The sequence below is a fragment of the Bufo bufo genome, chromosome 10, assembly GCF_905171765.1.
Source record: "Bufo bufo chromosome 10, aBufBuf1.1, whole genome shotgun sequence".
Taxonomy (NCBI): domain Eukaryota; kingdom Metazoa; phylum Chordata; class Amphibia; order Anura; family Bufonidae; genus Bufo; species Bufo bufo.
Window position 1 is genome coordinate 21,233,358 of NC_053398.1, and position 25,962 is coordinate 21,259,319.

General features: G+C 45.8%; 1 protein-coding gene across 2 annotated transcripts in view; it reads right to left on the bottom strand.

Moving 5' to 3' along the window:
* Nucleotides 1-25,962, bottom strand: part of LRP4 (LDL receptor related protein 4) — a 71,816-nt gene that overhangs the window by 5,209 nt on the left and 40,645 nt on the right. For both annotated transcript variants that reach the window (XM_040409178.1, XM_040409179.1), the window contains exons 3-36: nt 25,728-25,844; nt 25,370-25,483; nt 23,510-23,626; nt 22,975-23,103; nt 22,668-22,787; nt 21,362-21,487; nt 20,828-20,953; nt 20,531-20,665; nt 19,460-19,585; nt 18,893-19,123; nt 18,572-18,728; nt 18,166-18,383; nt 16,137-16,313; nt 15,884-16,006; nt 14,713-14,921; nt 14,299-14,380; nt 13,226-13,331; nt 12,914-13,115; nt 12,642-12,831; nt 11,889-12,020; nt 11,646-11,786; nt 11,442-11,528; nt 6,597-6,768; nt 6,327-6,489; nt 4,791-5,016; nt 4,373-4,676; nt 3,828-4,046; nt 3,590-3,724; nt 2,814-2,922; nt 2,541-2,685; nt 2,348-2,461; nt 1,460-1,580; nt 1,299-1,363; nt 1,114-1,201 (exon numbers count right to left, since the gene is read on the bottom strand). In XM_040409178.1, the coding sequence (XP_040265112.1) occupies nt 1,114-1,201; nt 1,299-1,363; nt 1,460-1,580; nt 2,348-2,461; nt 2,541-2,685; nt 2,814-2,922; nt 3,590-3,724; nt 3,828-4,046; nt 4,373-4,676; nt 4,791-5,016; nt 6,327-6,489; nt 6,597-6,768; nt 11,442-11,528; nt 11,646-11,786; nt 11,889-12,020; nt 12,642-12,831; nt 12,914-13,115; nt 13,226-13,331; nt 14,299-14,380; nt 14,713-14,921; nt 15,884-16,006; nt 16,137-16,313; nt 18,166-18,383; nt 18,572-18,728; nt 18,893-19,123; nt 19,460-19,585; nt 20,531-20,665; nt 20,828-20,953; nt 21,362-21,487; nt 22,668-22,787; nt 22,975-23,103; nt 23,510-23,626; nt 25,370-25,483; nt 25,728-25,844 (5,026 nt within the window). The remainder of the gene's footprint in view (nt 1-1,113; nt 1,202-1,298; nt 1,364-1,459; nt 1,581-2,347; nt 2,462-2,540; nt 2,686-2,813; nt 2,923-3,589; nt 3,725-3,827; nt 4,047-4,372; nt 4,677-4,790; nt 5,017-6,326; nt 6,490-6,596; nt 6,769-11,441; nt 11,529-11,645; nt 11,787-11,888; nt 12,021-12,641; nt 12,832-12,913; nt 13,116-13,225; nt 13,332-14,298; nt 14,381-14,712; nt 14,922-15,883; nt 16,007-16,136; nt 16,314-18,165; nt 18,384-18,571; nt 18,729-18,892; nt 19,124-19,459; nt 19,586-20,530; nt 20,666-20,827; nt 20,954-21,361; nt 21,488-22,667; nt 22,788-22,974; nt 23,104-23,509; nt 23,627-25,369; nt 25,484-25,727; nt 25,845-25,962) is intronic.

Below are 25,962 nucleotides of genomic sequence, written 5' to 3' on the forward strand. Positions count from 1 at the left end.
TTAAGGGGACGGTCCGATATGCAGGTCAGTGTTAAGGGGGCAGGGTATTGTGGAGGTCACATTTTAAGGGAACAGCTCTGTGGAGGTCACTGTTAAGGCGGCGGGTTATTGTGGAAATCACTGTTAACTAGACAGGGTACTGTGGAGGTCAATGTTAAAGGGCAGGCCGGTGTGGATGTTACCGGGTCCTTCTGCTAGCATTGTTATATTTGTATAGTAAGGGCACACGTGATGCCCATGATATGTATTTTTTTATTGGTTATGCATTTCTTTTTTTTATTTAGGGGAAAGGGGGGTGATGTATATTTAAAAAAAATATATATTTTCACTTGCTGACTATAACTGCCACTTATTAGAATGCCATTTGTGTTCTGTGATGGCTAAATAGCCATCATAGAACACTCCATTTACAATACAATGCAGTGCTGCCACCTGCGGGCCAGTGTTGGTATATTCTAGTAATAGCTACTGAAGCTTGCTTGAGGCTTCCGGCTATTACTATACTGTAACAGTTTCCTCGATCTCAGCGCACGGCTCTTCCTTCTGGATCGCTCAGATAACCATGGTATCTGAGGAGTTAAATGTATGGGATCAGCGATAGGGCTGATCGTATACATTCGCCACGGGTCTCTGCGGGTGATATGGTGCCCACTGCATGTGTGAGCAGGCGCCATCTTTAAAGGTCGCCAAGGGCTTAAAAGGGGGTATTCCCATCTGGGACATTAATGGCATATAGCTAGGGTATGTCATTTAGGAGCAGGCGTGGGGCCCGCACCTATCTCCAGAAGGGGCCCTTGCAAAACGAATAGAGAGCAGCCGCACATGCACAGCCACACTCCATTCATCCCTATGGGAACTTCCAAAGAGGTGAATAGAGAGCATGATGCGCATGTACGGCCACCTCTCCATTCACAAATATGAAACTGCCAGAAATAGCAGAGCTAATGCTCCCGTAGCGGTGAACAGAGAGTGGTCGCACACGTGCAGCTGCTCTCTGTTCTAAGTAGGAGCAGGTCTAAGAGGTAGAACCCATACATATCTGACATTGATGGCATATTCTAGCGTAACTATTATTCTAGGGTAACTATTACCCATTTAAGCCCATGTACACACCTGTAAATCAGCAGAGCACAGATCAAAAGGAGTAGGAACAAGAGAGACAGTGATCCAGCGATGATGTGAGGTACACGCAGCTTGTCCCCTAGTAAAAACAAAATAATATCGGTAATGCTACATTTTTATATATGCAATTACAAATGTAAGGGTGTAGACCACAAAGAACCAGGTTCTCCCCATACCTGCACTGGCTGGGATCGCTCCGTTGTGAGTACACAGTCCTAGTGATGCCTCAGCGTCTGAGCAACTAAAATACAGTCACGAAAGATCAGGATGAGGGCAGATACTTAACTCCAGTAATCTCCTTTTTAAATATCTGACATAAATTTCACAATACACCTACCTTACTGATGTCACACCTGGTGTACTGTCTGATCGCTCACCCTGTGTGTTAGGACTGGATGGGCCAGAGATTTTCTCGCTATTGTTTGTTGGATGAGGAGGTGAAGGTAAAAATCCAGGAACTGAAAAATAAATAAAAATAATCTCAGAAAAATTGATATTTGGCACTAAAATATGGAGTCAAAATGACATGTTAGGCCTAGATCACATCAGCGTTCAGCCTTTACGTTCTCCTGCTCAGTTATAGGAGCAGGAGAACGGAAAGGACGGATTCGGCACATAACTGAGCCGAACGGAGCCTACGGACCCCATAAACTATAATGGGGTCCGTTAGGTTTCCACTCGGAAGATGATTTTGGAGCGGAGACAAAAGTTGTGCGCGCAGGACTTTTGTCTCCGCTCCAAAATAATCTTCTGAGCGGAAACCTAACGGACCCCATTATAGTCTATGGGGTCTGTAGGCTCCGTTCGGCTCAGTTATGAGCCGAATCCGTCCTTTCCGTTCTCCTGCTCCTATAACGGAGCAGGAGAACAAAGGCTGAACGCTGATGTGAACTCGGCCTTAAGTATATTTTGCCCTAGCCCTTGGCTGCTGATGGAAAAGCCTTGGAAACCTTGGTGAAACCTCAATATAGGGCATGACCCATCAACTCAACCTCTCCTCCATCTCAGAGCTAGGTTAATGTGTTTCTCACTGAAGTTACCCCGAGGTATTACAGTCCCCCTGAACTCAGTGTTAGGCCAGACAACATAACAGATATGGAAACCGAAACGAACACTGCAGCCCTACTGTTGGGACTCAGGTCTCAACGTCAGGTCAGAAGATCTTTTAAGAACATCCCGTTGAAATAGACATAGCAATGATGCAGCAAGAAGACCAGATACTCACTGGTTGAACAGACTTCATTCACCAAGTCATCTGGACAAGCACAGACAAAGTCATAACTTCGAGCGAAGCAAAGGTGGGAGCAACCACCATTATTAACTCCACACAAGTTGCTACCTGCATGGTGGAGAACGGCAAACGTTTAGTCCATGACAGGTTGTAATATAAGAATAAGAAAAGGTGAGCTGTTCCTTACCGGTTTGTCTCAATGGAGACACCACAATGATGTCCATCAGTCCTTCCATGTTACCCAAAATGGTTTCTTGACTTCTTCCCGAATATTTGTCCACCCTCTGAATGGACTTTGTCTGCCAGTCAGTCCAGTAGATCCAGCGGCCCTCCTGTTTGTTAAAATCAACAGAAAATACATTCAAGGTATGGATAAAGAATTAAATTTAGTGGCCCCTATGCTTGTCCATAATGCCAGCACTTTTTATCATAGTAGCAGAGGATTTCACAGAAGGTTTACCTGGGTGAGTGCGAAGGGGTGAGACACCTGACTGACGAGCACCTGACGAGTCTTGCCATTTAGATCGGCATTTTCTATGCGATCCAAGTGAGCATCCACCCAATAAATTCTGATAAAAATTAAAACTAAATATATTAGTCAAAAATACATATGATGTACAATAAGAAGCCATCATTTAAAGTGACCCTCCAGTCAGGAAGTCAAAATTATAAGCAAGTCAGTGCCTACAGGGGATGTCGACCTCATTTCTTTCCCCTCCAATCTTGCTGCTTTTTAGCTCAGCTCCACTTTATTCGGTTAGTAGAGTTTAGCTACCATGCCTACAATGTGCCTGAGGTAGTCGAGACCTACCACCCGTCTCATCTTTGACAGGCTGCAGCAGAGCAAGTATTGACTTTAGGGCTCATGCACACGAACAAGTGTCGCCCGTTCCGTGCATTGGGGGACCGCAAAAAGCACGGGCACCGTCCCTGTGGCTGGCGCAGGTGGATGCAACTTGAATGGGTCAGTGATCCGTCCACACCGCAAAAAAAAGTTCTATTTTTTTGTAGTGCAGAGGCACGGACAGAAACCACAGGGTTCGCTGCCTCCGTTCCGCACCTCACCTTCCGGATTGTGGACCCATTCATATGAACAGCCAGTGCCCGTATGTTGCGGACCCGCTGTTTGTGAGCCGCAATATGGGCACCTGCCGACAATGGGTATAATTTCTGAGCTCTTGACTGAAGGATTGCTTTAAAACACATGTATATATACTATGAGACATGACCACTGACCTACGAGTGTCATAGTCCAAAGTCAGTCCATTGGGCCACCCAAGATCTGTATTAATGAGGACTTTGCGGTCAGAACCATCCAAGTGAGACCTCTCAATTTTCGCAACATGACCCCAATCAGTCCAGAATAAATAACTGCAATAGCAAGAGGAAAATTATATTTCCCTTCCTCATGATACTCTAAAGGGAATCATCAGCAAAGAGAAGGAGAAGCTGAAGACTATAGTCACGTCCTTACCCTTTTCTTGGAAACACAGCAATAGCTCGAGGCTCATCTAGGCTGTTGTTGATCAGAACCTTCCGGTATCTCCCATCCAGCCGCGACACCTCAATGGTGTTTGCGCCAGTGTCTGTCCAGTATAGATTTCTTGCTACCCAGTCCACAGCCAGACCATCCGTGGTCTTCAGCCCCTCACCAATGATTGTCTCCATAGCAATTCCTTCAAGATCCACTCTCCTAATAGGAACAAAGATATTCAGCACGTACAAAACTACACAATACATCTTTTAAATCTGTTTCTTGACTCATAGAGGAGTGTGCCAAGCAATGGACTCCCCTATATGAAATCAATATGACCTAGCGGCATACAAACAGGTTTTATTTGTGAGACAACCACTTTTTAATCAGAAGCTGGCGCAGCAATCAGCCGATTGCCATGGATCCAGCTTCATTAACCTTTGGCAACTGTCCTCATAATTAGATAATTGCAAGAAGAAAAAAAAAAAAGCCTTGAAATGTCAAGTTACACAGAGAACATCCCAACGTGCGCCCTTCCTCAGCACCTGATTACATCCAGGAAAACATCAGTGTAGTAGATTTTGTCTTCTACGCTGTCAAAATCCAAAGAGATCACATTGTTCAGTCCTTTAATGGGGACATAGACATCAGTGTAGTCCTCTGTGTCCAGAGAGATACGTCGGATGGAATCGCGGCTGGAGAAGAGCAAGTAGGTATCAGGGGACGGGTCACACGTTCTACCATCATCCTTCAGCAGTATACCGGTGGGGCAGGCACAGGAGTAGCTGACGGGGTTTGGAAGGCAGAGGTGGGAGCACCCACCATTTTTTCCCCCACACTTGTTGTATCCTGTGGGAAGGATGTTAAGAAGTTAGGAGCCACGTACAGAGAAAACATGGAGGTAATGGCACAGTGACAGTGTTATAACTATAATTAGACCTCAGAGATGATGAATGAACTTACCCAAAGCATGAGTCCGGTCTACTGCTTGAATGTCCATCAGCCCGGGCAGATTGTCTCTGACCACAATAACGTTTGCCCCGGTGTCTTTATCTGCCCTTTGGATTTTACGCGTTTGCCAGTCTGTCCAGTATATATGTGCTCCAAGGAGAGTTAAACCATAAGGATGCTGGACTGGAGATACCAAGATGCGTCGGTTCCGTCCCATTAGATCAGAGGCCTCTATTCTCTGAATACAAAAGGAAAGCCATTTTGTATTTAATACATCTAGCTAAACATATCAAAACGGCAGAATATCGCTGCGCTCCACTGTGGAACGCATGTCTAAATCCATCTTCACTTCCTTAGCCAAGTTCTGTGCGTTTCACATGCACGTGACCCGGAAGTGACGTCTCCACTGACATCACTTCCGCCGTCGTGCCTCCTTGCGTTCCACTGTGGAGCACATAAGACAGGAAGCGGCCCGCCGTCCAGTGCCGCTTCCTACACGCACCTCCCCACTGTACCTACATATGAAATTGCACTTTGTCAGCCTGCAAGGACTTTAGATATTCATCCCTCCCTCCTGCAATTAATTATATATTTATTTAGTTAGTATAAGCGTGCGTTGGAACGCACACAACCGGAAGTGACACATCGCATGACGTCTCTTACGGTTTTGGATTTCCGCATTGCCTTTTCTTGAATATATTTAATGATATAAATAGCTGGTGTTGTATGTACATTTGTACCACCCCTGAAGGGGGCTTTACCCCAGACCCCCAAAACGCGTTGGGTGCCGAGAGTTATTTGTATAAAGGTAAAGGGTTAAAATCTTCTGCATTACCAGCGTGCACCAGGAGTGGATCCCCAGATATGCCAGCCTAAAGAGGTGGCTGGGCATGAACGAGTTAAGGCCATTTTGAGAACCAGGGCAGGCTCAGCATGCTTCTGGGGGAGGGGTAGCAGGGCGGGAAGAATTCGCGCCAGAGTGCCCCCCCTTCCCCACCAGGGGACGAAATTTGCGGCGTCCACTCCTGAAAAGGGGTGGTAATGTGTTAGGTGCCGCTCAGGAAGATTCCTGTGGTGGTGGAATCGGCCAGACGCTGGATGTCTAGATGCTGGATGTCCAGCTGCCATCATTTCTACCATTCTACAAGCGAACCTGGCCAGGGGAGCTCTGTCTGAAGGTGTCTTGAGCTTTATCCAGCAGACATATCCCCCAGTGAAGTGAGTTCTACTTTTTATCCAGGATTCTCATCCAGAATTGTCCATTGGATATATGAGATTTTAATAATACCTTATTTCTCCTTACTGAATTTATTCTCGTCTCACTATATTCATTCCGACACAGGAATGGCGCCATTATAGTGGTTCACATTTATTTTCGGTTATTTGTAGTGTCCTGGGGTGCCCTTTCATTTGAGCCTCCATTATTCATCCTAAACAGTTTATCCATGGGTTCTTACATTAACAGGGTTGCATTCTGATTTAATGATAGCACTACATAAATATGGTGTTTTCACTTAAAAAGACTACTGACACCAACACTAAACATACCTCTGTATGTGCATCAGCCCAAAGAAGTTGAGAACCAGCTTTGTCCACCGCTAGTCCGTTGGGCCACCCCAAGTTCATACTGATCAACACCTTCCGGTCTGAACCATCCATTCCTGCTCTTTCCAGCTTGGCATTCTCTCCCCAGTCTGACCAGTACATATATCTAACAGGAACAAAAAAAATTATTTAAATGGTACCTTTCACCAGTCACGAGAGATGGTTATCCATCAGTGGGCTCAAAAATGTTCTTTGTTTTTTTTTGTCCCTTACCCCATTTCATGATACAAGGCGATTGCTCGGGGGCTTCCCAGATTTAGCCAAACAAGCACTTTCCTCATTGAACCATCCAAATTTCCCACTTCGATTCGATTGCTTCCAGTGTCTGTCCAATATATTTTGCGCCCTATTGCATCCACTGCCAGACCATCTGTGGTCACCAGACCTGGGATACAGCAGCAGTCAATTATTTTAATGAGAGAATTCAAATACGAGATTTTGTAAAACTTACCAGTAAAATCTCTCTCGCTCTTCATTGGGGGGGCACTGAGACCGTGGGTATAGCTATGTCCTCTAAAAGGCGTTGACACTAGTAAAAGCTGTTAGCTCCTCCCCTGGCAGCTATACCCCCATTAGCCTGGAGAGAGAGCTTTAGTTTGTGAGAAGCAAGTAAACCAATGAAACAATGTGGAACAGCAACAATGTCAAGAACCCGAACCAGGTTCTAACCAGCAACAGCCACAACCGTGGCCGAACAACAATACTGGGTGGGTGCTGTGTCCCCCAATAAAGAGCGAGAAAGAGATTTTACTGGTAAGTTTTACAAAATCTCGTTTCTCGCCCATATTCATTGGGGGACACAGAGACCATGGGACGTCCGAGAGCAGTCCGAGAGGAGGGAAAACCACAGACCCATGGAGCAAGCGCCCGTGCAGGCAACTAAGAACTGTCGCCTGCAAGACCACGCGGCCCACGCAGCAACCATCGATGCATAAGTATGCACCTGGTAACTGCTTGCGAACGTGTGCAAGGAGGACCGGAGTCACCTTACATTACTGTGCAGCCAAAGAGCGATTCCTCCTAGCCCAAGAAGCGCCCACCGCTTTGGGGGAGTGAGCCGTGACAACTATGGCAAGCGAGGACCCTCCTGAGAGAAAAAGGGGATCCGTACGCCGAGAGGGACTGGAGGCTGCTAATAATGAGTAGAGCACTGACAACGTCCATAATGTAACTCCCTTCCGTAGGGTGCGAAGGAAGGGACCGTGATATGGAAGTCAGAGACCACCTTCGGGAGAAGGAAAGCTGGGAAAACTATATTCAGATCCCAAGGCTGTAAGGACGGTACAGAGGAACCGTATGTGCCGCTCCTTGAAGGAAGATTCCCACGGCACCAGGGAACCTGGAACGCTGCCCAAGACCGACGCGCCAACACCTGACCCGACCCATCAAGGAAACAAGGGCTAAACAAAAGGTCCAACCCTTAAAGTAGAAAGGAGAGAGAAAACCCCAAAGTGAGGGGGACGTCTCGGCTTCAGAGAAGCCTCAGAAGGACCTCCAGGTCCCATAATAGATCCCGGCGATGCAGACTTCCTGTCCTGAATCATAGTGCGGAAGATATCCGCCGAAAAACCCTCTCCACGTTAGAACGGCTGTCTCAATAGCCACGCCTTCATTGAAAAGGTCATGCAAGACTGAACCCCTTGAAAGAAGGAAGTCTGAGTGGCAGTGACCTAGGGACGTCTCCAGGAGAACGAGGCCGGCGTACCACGCGCGACGAGTCAGTTTCGGAGCGACTAGGATAGGTCTGAATGTCCTCCATCCGGATCTTCCGTAGAACCCTAAGAAGGAGGGGAAGAAACTCCCGCCAAGAAGAATCAGGACCTCAATGGCGGATGCTTCCGGAACTCTGGCTCTGAAGAGAAGGCGGGAAGCCTTTGTGTAGATACCGTTAGCACACCCGGACCAATGGAAGAGTCCCTGTAGAAGGAAGAATGTGGAGGGCGTCACAGCCCACCAGTTGGGACCAGATCGTGTCTGGAATGGAAAGCCACCAAACGAATACCCCATGTAACGCAGGTGAGGGAAGGTAGCAACGTAGGAACTACTAAGGCATACTGGGTGACAATGAACCATGAGCCAGAGGGGGAAAAGACAGGAGAAGCAATAGGCTAGGTCTAAGCCCATACCCTGTAAGAGACAGACGCTATACAGAAGTAGCCAAAGATTAAGTGGCCGTGCAAAAAAATAAAATAAAATCCGCCTGAGAAGGAAGCCAGGTAAGGGAAGTCACACTGCAATGGTAGCCCCATATCCCAGCAGAGGAGGGAACACCCGTAGAAGCCACTGATCCGGTGCTAAAAGAGTCTACTGCCTAGCGAAGGGCTGTGTAGTAAGAACCCAAGCATGTAGGGAAAAGTAATACCGCTACCACAGTGGTAGCCAGCGCTTCCCCGGCAGCGCAAAAACTGAGGGAGAGGCCCGATACTATCCGTAGAAACCACGTGCCACACTGCCCCAGTTACGTGGAGCTAACCTTAAAAATTCTACCTGGAAGGGCGCTGAACAGGCGCAACTGCCAAGCTAGCTCCAGGGTAGGACCCCTACCAGAAGGGTATGTCCCACTGCAGCGACCATGAACTCGAACAGTAGCGAAAAGATGCACCTGTGGAGAAAAACAAGCTGTAGGAGCTAAACCAGAGTCACCAGCATAACCACTTCCCCAGAGAATGGGGAGTGGTGGATAGAGAATACGGAGTCAGTGAAAAGAGTCGACCCGCTGAAACGTACTCACTAGGTAAGTGCAGCGGAGTATGTATTACGTATTGATGTGGACAATATTAGGACCGACTGGAGCAACGGAGGCCCATGGAGATGGGGTGGTCTGTAAGACTCACAAGTGATGCTTGGAACCCCCTGGGAAGACAGAGGATGTTATAATCAGGCGCGAAACCAGCACCAAAAGAAGGATGCAACGATGAATAGCCACCGTATCCACTGGTGGCACCCATATAACACTAGGGTAAGAGTGTCGGGCACCTGCGAGAACCAACTGTAGCCACGCCCTCTTGGAAATAAGCGAAGGCACCTAGAGCCGTAGAAGAGGTTTAGTTACTCCCCGCTAGTGGATCATTAGCGGAAGGGGGAAATGCGACAGAAGTACGGTGATATGCAACACTCCGCCTATGGAAGGATAGTGCGACAGTCGGAACCGTATTCAATGGTAGAGTAATTAGCTACCTAAGGAAGGTGTGAGCATACGGTAAGTACTGGTCAGTGGTAGGGAGAATATGGGTGGGGGGGGGGGGCGCGAATGCCCACAGCTAGAACTAGCGCATATGGAGAGTCCTGTACCCCGTGGAGTGCAATAGTGCACCTAAGGGGGTAATGCATACAGCACATAATGTAACCAGTGACAATGTCATCGCGCCACCGTTGGATCTGCATATGGCAGGTCCCGAACCCCAAGTCATTGTACTTAGTCCACCTATGGCAGGGGACAATGTATAAGGCAGGCACTGTATCCTGAAGTAGTGCAGTTACACCACCAAAGGAAGTGGGTAATTCATACGACAGTACTGCTGGCCACCTAGACGCAATCTCTGGAAGATTGCTTCGGACTGATGTCAGGGTCCGAATCAGATTCTCCCCTCTTCCTGGACGGACCCGCCCCAGTGAGGGAGGGTGTGTCTGAGCATGATTTAGGGAGGAAGAGTAGGGGAGGGGAAATATTTGAGGAGAAAAATGTCCTGCTGCGGTTCGCTTGCGCGTAGAGCTACCCTTCAGAATATCGCCCCTGGCAGTTGTGGACTGCGCAGGCGGGGACTTATCAACCAAACCACCCGAGGGTGGAACGGAAACTCACAGAGGTCTCTGCACCGGATTGCGAAGGCGGTGCATTATCAACCAAAGAACCCCGGAGGGTGGATGGGAGATTTCAGCGGACCCTACTGGATTGCGCAGGTGGAGAATTATCAACCAACAACCAGGAGGGTAGATTGGGAATCCCAGAGGTCCTCCACTGTATGGCGCAGGTGGAGAATTTATCAACCAAACGGCCCCGTAGGACGGATTGGGATCCTGCAGAGAGCCTTCACCGAGTTGCGCAGGTGGAGAATCATCAACCAAAAGGGCCCTCGAGGGCGGATTGGGAATGAGAGGTCCTCCCTATCCGAGATAGGACATGGCCCAGTGTGGTACCACACAGACAGGTTGGTCCCGCGGTAGTGAGGGCTAAGGAGGGGGACCCGTATGGCACACATTTATTTATTTTTTAAACTACGATGCCGGCCTCAAGCGCACAAGAGGCAGGAAAGGGTTAAAATCTTCTGCATTACCAGCGTGCACCAGGGGTGGATCCCCAGATATGCCAGCCTAAAGAGGTGGCTGGGCATGAACGAGTTAAGGCCATTTTGAGAACCAGGGCAGGCTCAGCATGCTTCTGGGGGAGGGGTAGCAGGGCGGGAAGAATTCGCGCCAGAGTGCCCCCCCTTCCCCACCAGGGGACGAAATTTGCGGCGTCCACTCCTGAAAAGGGGTGGTAATGTGTTAGGTGCCGCTCACGAAGATTCCTGTGGAGGTGGAAGCGGCGGCTTCATCCCGCGGGCTGGCGGACACAGCACGGACGGGCAAACAACATCGAAGCCGGACGCTGGAAAAGGGGGGCTTGGATGGGTGACCCCTTGGCTGGCGGGATGCAGGGGAGCGAGGCTGCCCTGGTCCACCTTGTCTTCTGTGGGGGAGGCAGCAGTGCGGGTGACCGGCACTTCCGCAACTCGACCCCGGGAGAACAGGGAGGCGAGGCGAGGCGTCCACTGTTTTCCCATCTGAAAAGGAAGGAAAAAAATAAACTAAAATAAAAGATCTTCAGGAGATTCCCTGCAGAGCAGGGAGGTCTTGCCTTCTATTGACACTGGAAAAAACTGAAGCTCTCTCTCCAGGCTGGAGGGGGTATAGCTGCCCGGGGGAGGAGCTAACAGCTTTTACTAGTGTCAGCGCCTCCTAGAGGACATGGCTATACCCACGGTCTCTGTGTCCCCCAATGAATATGGGCGAGAAATTCCTTATCTTGATTTACTTGTAGGTACTCTATGGAAGAGTTGCTATTGAGTAGTTCATTACCTGTAGTTAATATATCTTGGTGATTCGATCCATCAAGCGCCGCTCTGCTGATTTTACGAAGTGTGCTGTCCGCCCAATACACCAATCCTACGAGAAGGAAGCATCATTATCATTTGACGGATCACTTGTTCTCCAACAGTTTGTCTAGAATTCCCTCCGATCCCCAGACATCCTCAACTTTAGTAAACTATGCGAATGACATACCATCAACAGGATCCACCCCAACAGCAATTGTGTTTTTCATGGTCACATTTATTGGAAGTACAACATCTGCAAAATATGGGATATCCAAAGAAACGGACCGGATGTCTGTTCTCCTGGCGAAGATAAGGAAACGGTCCATGCCTGGAAACAAAATGTGACAGCAGAAAGGGGTTAATACATCCTATTCAAGAAAAGTGACTAAAAAAATAAAATAAAATAGATTAAAAAAAAAAAAAAAGTCACCTGAGGAACAGGTTCTGCCATCCGCTTGCAGGTTTACCCCAGTGGGACAGGCACAGCTGTGGCCTTTCGGGTGGGGAGATAGAAGGCAGATATGGCTGCAGCCTCCGTTGTTTATGGAGCAAGCAGAGTGAACTGTGAAAAAATAAAGAGAATATATAACGTGAGAAAGAATTATATATGTCACTACACTTCAACATAGATTCCTGTCCCCAGAGTTGGCCACGAGGAACACACTGGGCAAAACAGTCATCTCAAGGGATTCTCTTTTTTGTGTCCTTTGAACCTGTGTCGTGCTCCACCCACTCAGGCAATGCACTAGGTATAAAAGTTTTGGAAGGAGCATTCCTTTATAAGAGGTTGTCCCACAAAACACACAGCCCCTTCAGGATCCAACTGGCAGGGGTCCAACTGATGTGGCCTCTCTGATCACGAGAACATGAGCTCCATGTAACCCATCCGATTGGTGTGATGGTCATGTAGGTCTGTTGCTGCTCCAGTCAACGCAATGGACTTCCAAAGAGAGCTGAGCAATGTACTTTTGCGGAGGCAAACATGCTTAACCTGCTGCTCTATTCATATGGGAAGAGAACCCCTGTTATTGTTATCCGCAGGTGCCCCCCCATGGTCAGCCCCCTAACAATCAGGCACTTATCCCCTCCTATGGATAGGGAAGAAGTTTGTTTCAATCCCTTTAATCACATCAATCAATACAACAAAATCAATGGATTATATTAATTGGCGGTGGTGTTATACCTTTGGGTCGCTGGCGGTGAAACACATGAATATCCATAAGATTCTCCAAGTTCTCTCTCACAGTTTTCCTGTCAAGGCCGGTCTTTCGATCCGCGCTCTCAATACTCTTAGACTGCCAGTCTGTCCAGTAAATTCGGTCTTCATAGAGGGTCAGACCAAAAGGATGAGGGAGGTCTGTTCCAATGAGTGCCTACAATAACCCATCAACAAGAGATTACTTCTTCAGTCCTTGACCGGTGTCTTTAAAGAAAAGAGCACCAGTGACAACTCACCGTACGGTCTGCACCGTCAAGTTTTGCCGTCTCTATGGTCTTCATGCCAGCATCAGCCCAGTACAGCCTCTCGGATTCATAATCAATTGCCAGTCCGTTGGGCCAGGTAAGATTGGAAGAGATTATGACCATACGTCCAGAGGCGTCCATCCCAGCACGCTCTATTTTAGGATTGGCTCCCCAGTCTGTCCAGTACATGAACCTACGGTGGAAAATAATCTTGTATTACTCAGAGTAGAAAATGGGTAAGCTCACTTTAATGATTTATAAAAACAAAAGAAAACCATTACAAAATTCTGAAAAAGTTCTCACCCGCCTATTGGATCCACCACAATATCCCTTGGTCGGTCTAAATTCTCCCAGATCAGTACACTGCGTAGTGAGCCATCGGTATTAGATACTTCTATTCGGTCAGTCCCTGAATAAGAGCAGAGACATAAAAGGTCACAAATCTGGGGGCAGCACTGTTCCTTCCAGGACCCCCTCAACAATCAGCTGTAATCTGTCAGGAAATACGCTAGCAAGTGTTCATTTTTCGCTGCAGTGCCTTGATACGGAAAAAGTATTACAGAGGCGCAGCTTGACAGAAAGAATGTCAAAATCCCATAGACTGCAACAGTATTTTATTGAAGTCCATCGTACACCTGATCAGAATATTGCATATTTGAGTACCCTAAGGGGACTAAAAATTTTACCAATAAAAAAAGCACCATTGCTGCATCTAAAAACATCTCAACTATTAAAATGTTATATATACACACACACACAGTATATATTTATAACAACGCGGTAACGGGAAAATAAAAATCAGCGTTTTGTGTTTTTTTTGTTACCTTGCTACCCCCACAAAAAAAAAAAGAAAATAAATAAAACGTGATCAAGTCAAGTCATATGTATCCCAAAGAGCCGTCACACAGCATTATATATGGAAATATAAAACAAAATTTGGCTTTCAAAACTTGATGATGCAAATACATTTTTAAAGGTTTTTATTTAAAAAAAAGAAAAACAATAGAAACTACATAAATATGGAATCACCATAATCATACAAAATAAGGTGGTCCTGTCATTTTTAGCACATATTGAACGACATGAAAATAAAACCCAAACGCACATGGCGGAATTGCTGTTTGTTTCACCCCACAAATAATTTTTTCCCCGTTTTCCAAGATATGGTAAATTAAATGGTGCCATTAAAAAAAATACAACTTGCCTTACAAACAATCTACCCATATGAGGCGGGGTGAAAATAAAACGAAGGCGCAAAAACAAGAATTGGCCTGGTTCTACAAGGGATTACGGTCTTATTAATGGACTGGATGCTACAACTCTCAAAGACCCGCCGCAACAGGAGGATACAGGATCCTAGTGCCTATATTCAGTACCTGCATCTGTCCAATATAGTTTCTGTGTCACCCAGTCTATAGCCAACCCTGCAGGACTTTCTAAGCTGGTCTCTATGATGACCTGGTGGGAAGAAACAAAAAGTTAAAGATTTATTTTTTAAGAAGAACCAGTCTTGCAACTATGGCTTCAGATTACCCCAGGATTGCCCCAGGAATATAAAATAAAAAGATACTTTTACAGCCTATTAACTAGGAGCACGTAACTATAGTAAATTCCTTTAATCTGGAATTTATGGGACCTGAATGGTATCGAACATAACATCAGACATCATATTATGGATTACTGGATCGTTATAGACAGCATATAAAATGTACTTGCAAGCGTGTACGCTCACTGCTTGCAGACATAGTAATCTATCATATAGTTATATACAGTACTGCCAGTCTTCTCACCTCCTGGCCGCTACCATCAGACTTTGCACGGTTGATGGAGTCTGCGTTGGTGTCTGTCCAGTACATGTAGTCATCAGTAGAATCCCAGTCCAGTGCAACGGCGCTGCGTACATTGGACAGTGGGATGACAAAATCGGAAAAGTCACTGGTGTCGAAGCTGATCCTCCGGATGTCCGTCCTTCGGGCAAAAAGCAGGAACTTGTCAAGACCTGATCGAAGGTCAAAGGTCATCATCTTAATTCTTCAGCTTCAAAACGGCATACAGAGCAAATGCAGGAATTTGGGCTCATAGCTAAAGTGGGAACTCAACGTACTGTACTTAATATAAAGACTACAGCATTTAGATATTAGTAAGGCAGGCGATTTGGTAAGGAGACCATCACCAAAACGACCAAAGACATTGGCGGGTAGGATGAAAGCCAAGACCACGTGTAATTGATATTCTGCACTAAAATAAACAACTGCAAACAATCCCGATTGAAAAATATCCTACTGTTTTGTGTAGACAGCCCACATGCAGACATCAGGGTCTCCATGGTAACAGACTACAAACCCTGTGATCCTGTAGTCAAGGGGGTGTAGCATGGGCATGTAAGATGGCGGGTCGCCCAGCCCGTCTCATTTATCATTTTCTATGCCAGTTTTTGGCACAGAAAATTACTTAAATCTTTGCCAGCATGGGAGCTGGCATAGATTTAAGCTTCGTGTACACCGGCGGATTATGCGCCAAAGTTATGTAGAAGTCGGCGAATCCACCGTCAGGGTAGGATTATTAAGACCGGCATCTAAATCGCTAGTCTTAATAAATGACCCATGAAATATTTAGTTTGGAGCACTGGCCTGGTGGTAAAATGCTTACATCTTTAACATGTTAAGCAGAGCTCAGGGGGGATTATTTAATTAAAGGGGTTACCTGAGATGTGCCATGATCCTAGGCGGTTGTCTCTTCCGGGATCACTTGATCCCAGCCTGAGATTACAACCTGTACAGCAAGTGAGAGTCTGAATTTCTCATGCATGTGCTGGGGGTTCCAGCAGTCTGGGATCAAATGCCCAATGTACAGCACGTGATCCCAGAAATGGCAGCTACAAGGGGTTACGTTGCATCTCGGATAACCCCTTTAACCTGTATACAGTATGATAAAGTCTCTTCTTCTGTACATGGTACTTACTTAGTGCACAGGACTTGGATCCAGTCTTTCGGAAACCAGTGGGGCAAGCACAAGAAAATATGTCCCCACTGGGCAAACACAAGTGGGAGCAGCCTCCGTTATCAGTGCCACAGCGGTTCTTTCCTGTGGAAAAAAAAAAACACGGAAGAAATTAGGCACTTACATAATACATGGATGTAAAAAAAAAAAAAAAAAAAGAAGTCTATCTGGTCAAAGAAAAAAACCCAGGAGGATCTGAACTACATTGGCTCACCTGCAGGTTGCCTCTGTGGATGCAGGGTATGGATGTCCATAGGGAAGTGCAGCTTGCTTCGTATCACCTCCTGGTTCTTGCCAGTGAACTTGTTGGCGCTGTTTATACTTTTAGTGTGCCAATCAGTCCAATAAAGACTGTCCTCAAAGACTGTGATGGCAAACGGGTGAGGAAGCCCTGCAGAGCAGATGACAGAGATGAGCAAGCAAACTTATCAGGGTGTGCAGTAGGGCTGGGCGATTAACTTGCATGGCCCACCCCGCCGTCTTTTGCCTCACTGCCGCTTCCTCTAAAAAACGCATCTCAGCTGCATGCAGTATTACTAAAGTTAAGGGCTATGTACAGGTTTATGATTGCACTTTACTCATTTTTGGCTAAAAATCTTATTTTCAACTGGAATTTATTAAAAATATTAAGCCATTCTGTCAAAAAGGGTTAACAGTTTTTCTAGCTGTGTGACTGGCACTTTCATTTTGTGCCGGTCATCTAATAAACCTTATCGCTAAATTACTAAGAGGTCATAAACCCTTATTTAAACCTAACTAGCCTATTCCTACTTTTATCTATGCCCCCATTACGCCAGAAATCTAACTTTTATAATATGCTAATTACCCTCTAGGAGCGGGGGGGGGGGGGGGGGGGGGGGTTGAGGGGTTTCCTGCTCCTAGTGGCTCCGTTCTCCCACCTTTGTCATCTCCCTCCAAGTCCTGATTGATAGGACCAGGCAGCGCTCACATCCGTCTGCCAGCCCATTGCTCTGGCGAAATCTCTCGCAGTTCAGTATTCGGTGAGGAAGCTGGCAGCCTGCGACGGTCTTTCCCTCACCACGCCTGTGCCGAATGCTGAACGGCGCGAGATTTCACCAGAGCACAGGGCTGTCAATCAGGACTTGGAGGGAGGGAGGTGACAAAGGTGGGAGAATGGAGCCTCTAGGACAGGGATGCTCAACCTGCGGCCCTCCAGCTGTTGTAAAACTACAACTCCCATGATGCCCTTCTGTAGGATGATAGTTGTAGGCTGTCAGGGAATGATGGGAGTTGTAGTTTTGCAACAGCTATAGGGCCGCAGGTTGAGCATGCCTGCTCTAGAAGCAGGAACAACGCCCCCCCCCCCCCCCTTACTCCTAGAGGCTAGTTAGCATATTATAAAAAGTTAGATTTCTGGCGTAACGGGGGCATAGATAAAAGTAGGAATAGGCTAGTTAGGTTTAGCTGACATTAACACAATGTCAGCTAGCCTAATAGGGTTAAATCTGGTGAAAAAAATCCCTTTAAACCACATTTTTATCAGTAAGATAAGGATTGAGCTAAAATGAGTGTTTAAAATGTCAGAGAGCAGAGATACGTAGCCGTCAGCTCCCCAACTGCTACTAGAGCATCTCAGCTGTGTACAGAAAAAAAGGGCTCCATATTTTCAATCAAATCCAATTGAAAAAAGTGATTTTTAGCTCAAAATAAGTAAAATGCAATAATAAAAAAAAATTGTCCCCAAAAGGTGTCCATAGCCTTTAAGTTCACACCTACTGTGTGAAATACATTGCCCCGATTCATTTAATCAGGAAAACAGATTTTACATCCATTGCCATCAGTTAGGTGTGTAATCAGTTTTTTTTCCATGGACAAAAAGTGCTGGACCTGCAGAACTTTTTGTCCGAGAAAAAATAATTACACACCTAACTGATAGCAATGGATTCCATCTGATGCTGAGGGACTGCATTAAATGGGAAATCTGTTGTCCTGAACTGAACTGTGTACATAACTGTCAAGTTAGGTACAATTATTGTAGTAATACATGTTTAAAAAGTTATGTCTATAAAGAAAACCACATGTTATATATAGGTTAAATAATATTTTAGAATTTACCGTATTTTTTTTCAGTTTAATTAACAAAAGTAAGAAAATAGAGATTCAAATCGAAAATAGTCTATAGGTTTGAAAAAAAAACTAGATTTTTTTTGTTGGCAAAAAAAAAAAAAAATCGCCCAGCCCTAGTGTGCAGACAACTGCATGCTTTTGCAGGCGCTTCAAACCTTGGTTAATCACAGCTTTGCGGTTGGATCCATCAAGATCAGCTCTCTCAATGACATGGTGTTTGGCATCAACCCAGTACATTCGTCTCCCAGCATAATCGATGGTCAGTCCATTGGGCCAGAAGAGATGCGTGTCAGCAATCACGCGCCTATTTGAGCCATCCATGCTGGCATATTCAATACGAGGTGTATTACCCCAGTCTGTCCAGTAGATGGTGCTACAGTGATACAAAAATGCACGTGAAATAATAAAAGTACAAAAATAAATTGTGCTATCAAAATGAATCATGCTAACATGTAATAAAAGAAATGTGAATATCTTTGTAAAAGTTAACATTTCAGAACAATCTGAAAATAATTTCTGTTTGTAATGGCAGTTGCCGATTACTGAATAGCACCCACGTACCCTTCCATTGGATTCAGAGCTATGGCTCGAGGTTTCTCCAGGTTGTTCCAAAGGATGACCCTACGATGAGTCCCGTCTAGATTAGACACTTCAATACGAGATGTTCCAGAGTCAGTCCAAAACAGCTTGTCATGGATCCAATCAATGGCCAGACCCCCTGAAGCCAAAAAAGATAAAAACATTATATAGACAGGACATCTCAATTGTTATTGGATGTGAGGACTGCTACAAGCCGTGTAACCATGGAAAGCAAGCATGCAGAGGACATCCCCTATTCCCAAATGTTTATAGAACCACCTAACATTCCTCCTTGCAACGCACCTGGACTCTCGAGACCAGTGGACACCACCTCCTGCACATTGCTACCATTCAGGTTGGCACTCATGATACGATCCAGCGTGACATCTGACCAGAAGACCAACTCATGTTGATGGTGGAAATCCAAGGCAATGGCATTCTCAAGATTATTAAGGAGAAGCGTATACTCAGAACGATGAGGCAGAACTTGCCGAATGTCAATCCGATTGGCAAAGAGCAGAACTGGTTCTGGCCCTAAGAATAAAATAAAAAGTAGTCATAAGCATTACATTAAATGAGAGGTGACAGCCCCCAGAATCAATGGCCGTAGATGGCACAAGGAACCTCTGCCCAACACCATGAGCAGATGCAGGCTTGGCCCATGATCTATTGTTGGGGGTCCAATCATGAGAACAGCAAGAGATCCTGTGGACCAAGCACTTTGTCTACATCTGGTTATAATCGGGTCAATAATCCAGAAAATGTGTTATTAAGGGACCAACCCAGAATATTGGAATCTACTATATGCGGACAACAAAATATTGGGGATGGAGACATGATAGCTTTACAGATTTGGTAGAGAAATCTTACCCAAAGCCTTGCAGCTACGTTTATCTGGCCGTAGTTGATATCCCGACTCACAGAAGCACTGGAAGCCGCCTTCTGTGTTACTGCAGCCTTGGCTACAATACCCTTCCTCTGCGCATTCATTTACATCTGTGTGGATCAGGAAGGCATCAGTTACAACTTTTCAGCATTTCTTACCATAGATTTAGATTCTCGGTTCTATAAAGACTCATTTTTTAGAAACCGTGACACTCCTGTCCATGGGATGTGTCTGGTATTGCTGCTCATTCAAGTGAGAGTGGGCTAGGCTGCAATATCAGACACAGCCCATGGACAAGTGTGGCGCTTGCTCGGGGAAAGGGTGTGGAGGTTGATTGCTGCAGGCATAGTCTGTACATATGAATGGAGCTCAATCCTATCCACTTGCACTAACGGGCACACATACAGATGAGACACTATGTAAAAAAATAAATAATAAAATGGACTCCCTTAGTTCTGATGATCAGCAGGGGTCCCAAGAGCCAAAACCCCTCTCCTAAGACTGGCCATACACACACTAGATAGCCATCTTTCCCAACCCCGCTAAAAACATGTATACTTGGCTGAGCATGCACGCGTCCTTAGGAAGGAGGTGGAACAAAGCCGCTGGGAGACACCTCTGGCAGTGGATGATCTCCTTGGGAACAAAAGGATTGGGCAGATGAAATCCAACATCCCTGATCCTTATTTGTCCTTACACATTAGATGGTTGGCCAGTCCATCCTAAATGTAAGTAACATGCATGGCCAGGTTAAGTAGACCATCAGTAATTAGAGAAGTTTTTCTGGCACCTATCCTTAGGATAGATCATCAAAAACAGATCAGCGAGGGTCCGCCCATCAGGTGTGCCGGGAGTTGGACCGCCACTGATCTGGTATTAATAAGGATAGGTCATCAGTATTACAGTCCCAGAAAATCATTTTATGTCCCAAAAACTTCCTCATTCACTCATAAATCCTTACATTTCAACACTACAATCCTAACATTTGCCATATAGAAGCCTCTCTTTTAAAGGATATTGATATATAGGGTTAAAAAAAAAATTTTTTTTCTTACCTTGGCACGATCGACCATCCTCCATAAGCTTGTACCCAGTCTGGCAGGTACACTGCACGAGCCCCCGCACGGTCTGGCACTTTTGAGCACAGCCCCCATTGTTGTGGTTGCAGTTCTCGTCTCCAGTGCGGGGCCCTGAGAAAACAAGAAGAGCGAATGATAAATTCTACATCATCAAAGATCACAACAGTAACAACAAATTGTCAGGAAAAAGTTGAAGTTTCATGGAGTTGTGATAAAATAAAACATGGAGTTGTGATAAAATAGAATATAACAGCCTGGTAGAATTGAACTCACGGCAGTTTTGATATGGGCTCTCGTCGCTGCCATCGCCACAGTCGTTGACTCCATTGCACAGTTTCCTTTGTCCGATGCAGCGGCCATTACTGCACAAGAACTGGTCCTGAGCACATTGTGGAGCTCCTGTCATGGATGAGACATAATGTATGACTACGCCTCCTGTTGGTGATATACCACAACTGCACCATGCAAGTAAATTCAGATATATTTATTAGGAGTAATTACATTAACAGGAATCCATTATGACCTTCGTTCTATATACCATGCCAGCTTGACCTCATCTTTCGCATCCCCCCCCCCCCCTCCAGCTTAACCTGACCTTTCACATTCACCTTTTATCTTTGCCCTGACCATTCATACTGACCTTCCATGTCTGACTTGACCCTTGGCTTGACATTTGCAGTTTCATTGGACAGCCTCATTCATCTGACCTTACCCCTTTCCATTCTCATCCCAACCGTAAACCATTCGACACCCAGTCTTCCCAGTTTAGCTACGGTCAATCTATTTTTACGCCCCTTTGAAACGCACCAGTTTTTTCGCATCCCATCTCATCACTATTATCGGAGCAGTCGTCTTCACCGTCACATCTCCAGGACAATCCAACACATCGGCCTGTGCCGCATCGGAACTGGTCAGCTGTACACACTGAAGTCGCTGTGGGGTTTACAGAGAACGTTACCTCCTATTACATCAAATACTGGACACAAGGAGGAAGATTTACCAAGACTGGCATTGCATGCACCAGTCTTAGCCTAAATTCATTCTGCACCAAATTCATTAGCACTTGCCATTTACAGTAGTCCTATAGTGTTAAATAGAGTGGCAGTGGGAACGCGTGACCACCGCTCCATTCGCTGGGTTCCAGAAACTGCAAGAGTCATTACCAGCTTTCTCCCTTTTTTATTGTACACCCCAAATACTCAACTCTCATTGCTGCCAGCCCCCCCGACTCTGCAGGTCCTGGCTCTTCCCACATGAATATCTGATTTGACCAGTGGGTCACATGAAAGCTGCAGCCAATGACTGGTGACGTGTCATGTCACTTTGTCATGTGACGCATAAAACCGGGTGTTAATGCAGGGAGAACCGAGAGATGCAGGGCTGGCAGGGTAGTGATCGAGTAGGAACCCAGCAGCAGGAATCAGGCAAGTAGGATTATCAGTGTGGCTACAGCTTTGCTGTGGGGTCTATAGAAAAAGGTCCCCATTTATGAACCTCTTTAAACTTATTACTCACTAATAGAGTAGAATATACACAAGATAAATTTGCCATTTTTTGCTGCAATTAGTGCAAAAGTCTGCATCAGTTTTTCCAAAATCTTGCATAATATACACCCAGAAACGTTGGATTTTCTGCCTCTACACACAAGTGGGACATAACAATCACCCATGTGTGCCCTTCAAAGCATTTCAGCACAAGATATATATGGATACCACACATGGCTCTGGATTTTGCCATTGTTTACAGTACAAAATGTTGTTCCCGCTCCTCCTTCGGCTGAACTAGATCATCCAGCACCACAGCTCATGAACAGGGTTCACACTGTAGAAATTAACTCTAAAATCAGGTTTCGTAAAATCGTGATCCATTTTTTTCCTCCATTTTTTCAAGGTCTCTCCTTGCCATCAGTGAACGATCACACAGCTGCAAGGTTCTGAAACACGGGAAAGGGATCCCCTCCCCCAAAGATTTTTTGCAGATGGATGGCCATGTGACACCCAACTTATTTATAGGGACTCTTCTAACAAAAAATATTTGCTTTAAGTGGAGAACCCCTTCGAAAAATAGTGGAGAATGAGCCGGCAAATTCACAATACAAATTCCATATGCTTACTGCAGTTCCTCTCATCGGACTGATCGTCACAATCTGCGTCCCCATCACAGCGCCAGCCTGAGTTGATACACAGTCCACTGTTGCACATGAATTCCCCAGAGCGGCACGGTTGATGGGATGCTGTAAAGTTAATGTATACGTGTTTAATATCGTGGCAAAGAGAAGTAAGGAGAAAAGAGGTCTACAGCAAACGAATTCCGGTGCCAAGTACAGGCACGAGCGATCTGAAAAAGGCCAAGTGGCATCAGAGGCCAGAGGAAACCAGAGAAGACTGGAGACATGACAGAGGAGAGGCAGCTGTACTCACAGCAGTCGGACTCATCGGACCAGTCTCCGCAATCATCATCGCCATCGCAGTGGTAAATGTCTAAAATGCATCGTCCATAGGCACACTGAAATTCTTCTGTGCTGCAGCTTGGGGCTGGAACATCAGAGGCTGTTGGAGATAGCAAAAATCACTGACTGCACCAAATGGTCCACTCCAGTGGTTCACTACTGGTGGCAGGTACCACAGAAATCTGCTGCATGTTAGGGAGACAACTTGCTCCATCTCAAGACATCACATCCCATTGGATAGATCGCTACACATTTTAAGTTCCGGCACCATGAACACCGGTAGTGGTCTTCTCATGAGAAGTCTTCTTAAAGCAGATGACCTAGACCAGGGATGGGCAAACTGCGGCTCTCCAGCTGTTGTAAAACTACAACTCCCGGTATGCCCAGTCTGCCTAGAGCCATCAGCCTACAATAGGGCATGATGGGATTTGTAGTTTTACAACAGTTGGAGAGCCGCAGTTTGCCCATCCCTGATCTAGACCCATTAGGAGAGAAAGATCACTTACGACAAGATTCCTCATCAGATCCATCCTTGCAGTCAGCATCACCATCACAAAACCAATGTTCGGCAATGCAGCTTCCATCAGAGCAACCAAACTCCTTGTCTGAGCATTTCCTCATATCTAGGAAGGGAAGATAACCAGGCAATTAAGATGGAATTATCTCACAAGCCCCTACTAGGCATTGATCTGGATCATTCAAGGTTTGATGTTCCACCCATACAATTCTACGACAACAGTTTTCTCTTCTCCTCATTGAAAACCCATACACATTTGGCTGAACATGGGGGAGTCAGAAGAGATGGGTGTAGGCCGGACATCTACTGAAGGCGCATGGCCTCCTTAATTGTAATATAACACACATGAACGCCTTAGACTCACCTGCATAGCTTTACAAAAGCAAGAAAACATCAAAAGGAGTGACCTTAAAACGTGTTTGAATCACGAGCAAACATTTGGTTAGCAATCCATTACTTCCCTTACATTTCCATTAACTAAACCTATATCATGTTTTTGATAAAGTTGACAACCTATTTGCTCTGAATTGCACCTAGCGTTAATGAGCTGTCAGAGCTACACTGAGAAATCCACCGTTCTGTGGCCTCTTGCATCTACTGTGACCAACAAAGGGTTCGTGCAAGATTGAAAGTTTTCCCTATCCATAAGATATGGAGTTAGCATTTGATCAATGGAGGTCCGACTGCTGGAACCCACACTGACTACAAGAATGGGGGGCTGTATCCCCCATATTGGGTGGCTGTCATTTCAGCATGCTGCTCTATGGGACTTCCCAAGACAGGTGACTACAGCGTTCTACTATTTCCATTAGTCCCATAGAGATGTTTTTCGAAATTTAGTATGGAATGATCACTTGGTCAGAAGGCAACTTCTCCGGTTTCGGACACTAAAACGTGAGCGAAAATCATGAAAGACCGTAAGATTTACCATCGTTTAGTCATAAGCAGATGCCATTTAAAGTTCTACTAATTATTATTGGTTGGCTAAGGCATGGCATCCGTCATGGATCAGCAAAAACGCTTCCGTCACGATAATACAACTGTCTGCATCCGTTATGAACAACATTGAAAGTCAATGGAGGACTTATCAGTTTTCTATTGTGTCAGAGAATCCGTCCCCATTGACTTACATTGTGTGTCAGGACGGATCCGTCTCGCTCCAACCCACATCGCGGACAGAAAAACGCTGCTTGCAGTGTTATTCTGTCCGTGATGGGGGCGCAACCAAAAGGAATGCAATGCATTCCGTCCTCGTTCAGTTTTGTCCCGATTGACAATGAATGGGGACAAAATGGAAGCGTTTTCCCCCGCTATTGAGATCCTATGACGGATCCCAATAGCGGAAAGGGAAAGCGCAGATGTGAAAATACCCTAAGACTTCCAAGGGGAGGAGAGTCCCTATTTGGATTATGTAATTCTGTATAATTAATTTTGGTATAAAATCTGTTGTACTTCCTGAATAAACTTAGATCAGTATACATTTAGATCTTCATGGTGTTTGGTCTCCTTGCACAAGTCATACCTTACTAATCTGAATTTATTACCAGACAAGATCTGTGACAATGTTCTCGTGATCCTCGGTGGTCCCAGTAGTCGGAAACCCCTATCAATCAGACACCTATCCCCTATCCTATGGATAACCCCTTTAATTCTATAAATATGGACCTCAAATTGAGGATAGTCAAGTGTTGAATTCCAAGTGTTCAGTGACAACAGACAAGAACGAATCCGGGCACCATACAATGTAGAATGGTCTTTACATCACCTGTTTCACTCATTACCTAATGTTGAGGGGGACATAAAATAGAAAAGGCCCATATAGAGTATATATTGCTGAACCCATTCTTACCACATTGCTCATCGCTGTTGTCTCCACAGTCATTGTCCCCATCGCAGTGCCACAGGCTTCGGATACAGTATCCGTTTTGACAGGAGAATTCATCCTCCTCACATTCTCTGGGAGCTGTAGGAAACAGGCAGAACTAACCATCTACTAGCTTGCATCATGGTATAGACATAGGATGCAAAGAAACAAGACTAGAAATATGGCGACACAATGATTCAGTGGTTTGAATCCAATGCATGTCCCAAAAACATACTTGGGTCAGCAGGCTTTCTCTAACTGACCCTAGAAGAGGCCTAGGTCAGACATACTGGCACCACAGACACAATGGACAAGCCAAATTATTATTATTAGGAGTACTCACGACAATCCTGCTCGTCTGAGTCATCCTCACAGTCGTTGTCCCCATCACACACCCATGAGCGACGAATGCACTTCCCATTATCACAGTGGAAGTCCAGAGGAGAGCAGGTGGGTAACACTGAAAGAACAATAGTATTTACCAAGGATGTTTTAAAGGCAACCACTTTGATGGCGAGCTTTCATTCAGGAGCCTAAATCATGGGAGTATAGACCTGACCTAACCCAACTTATTACTC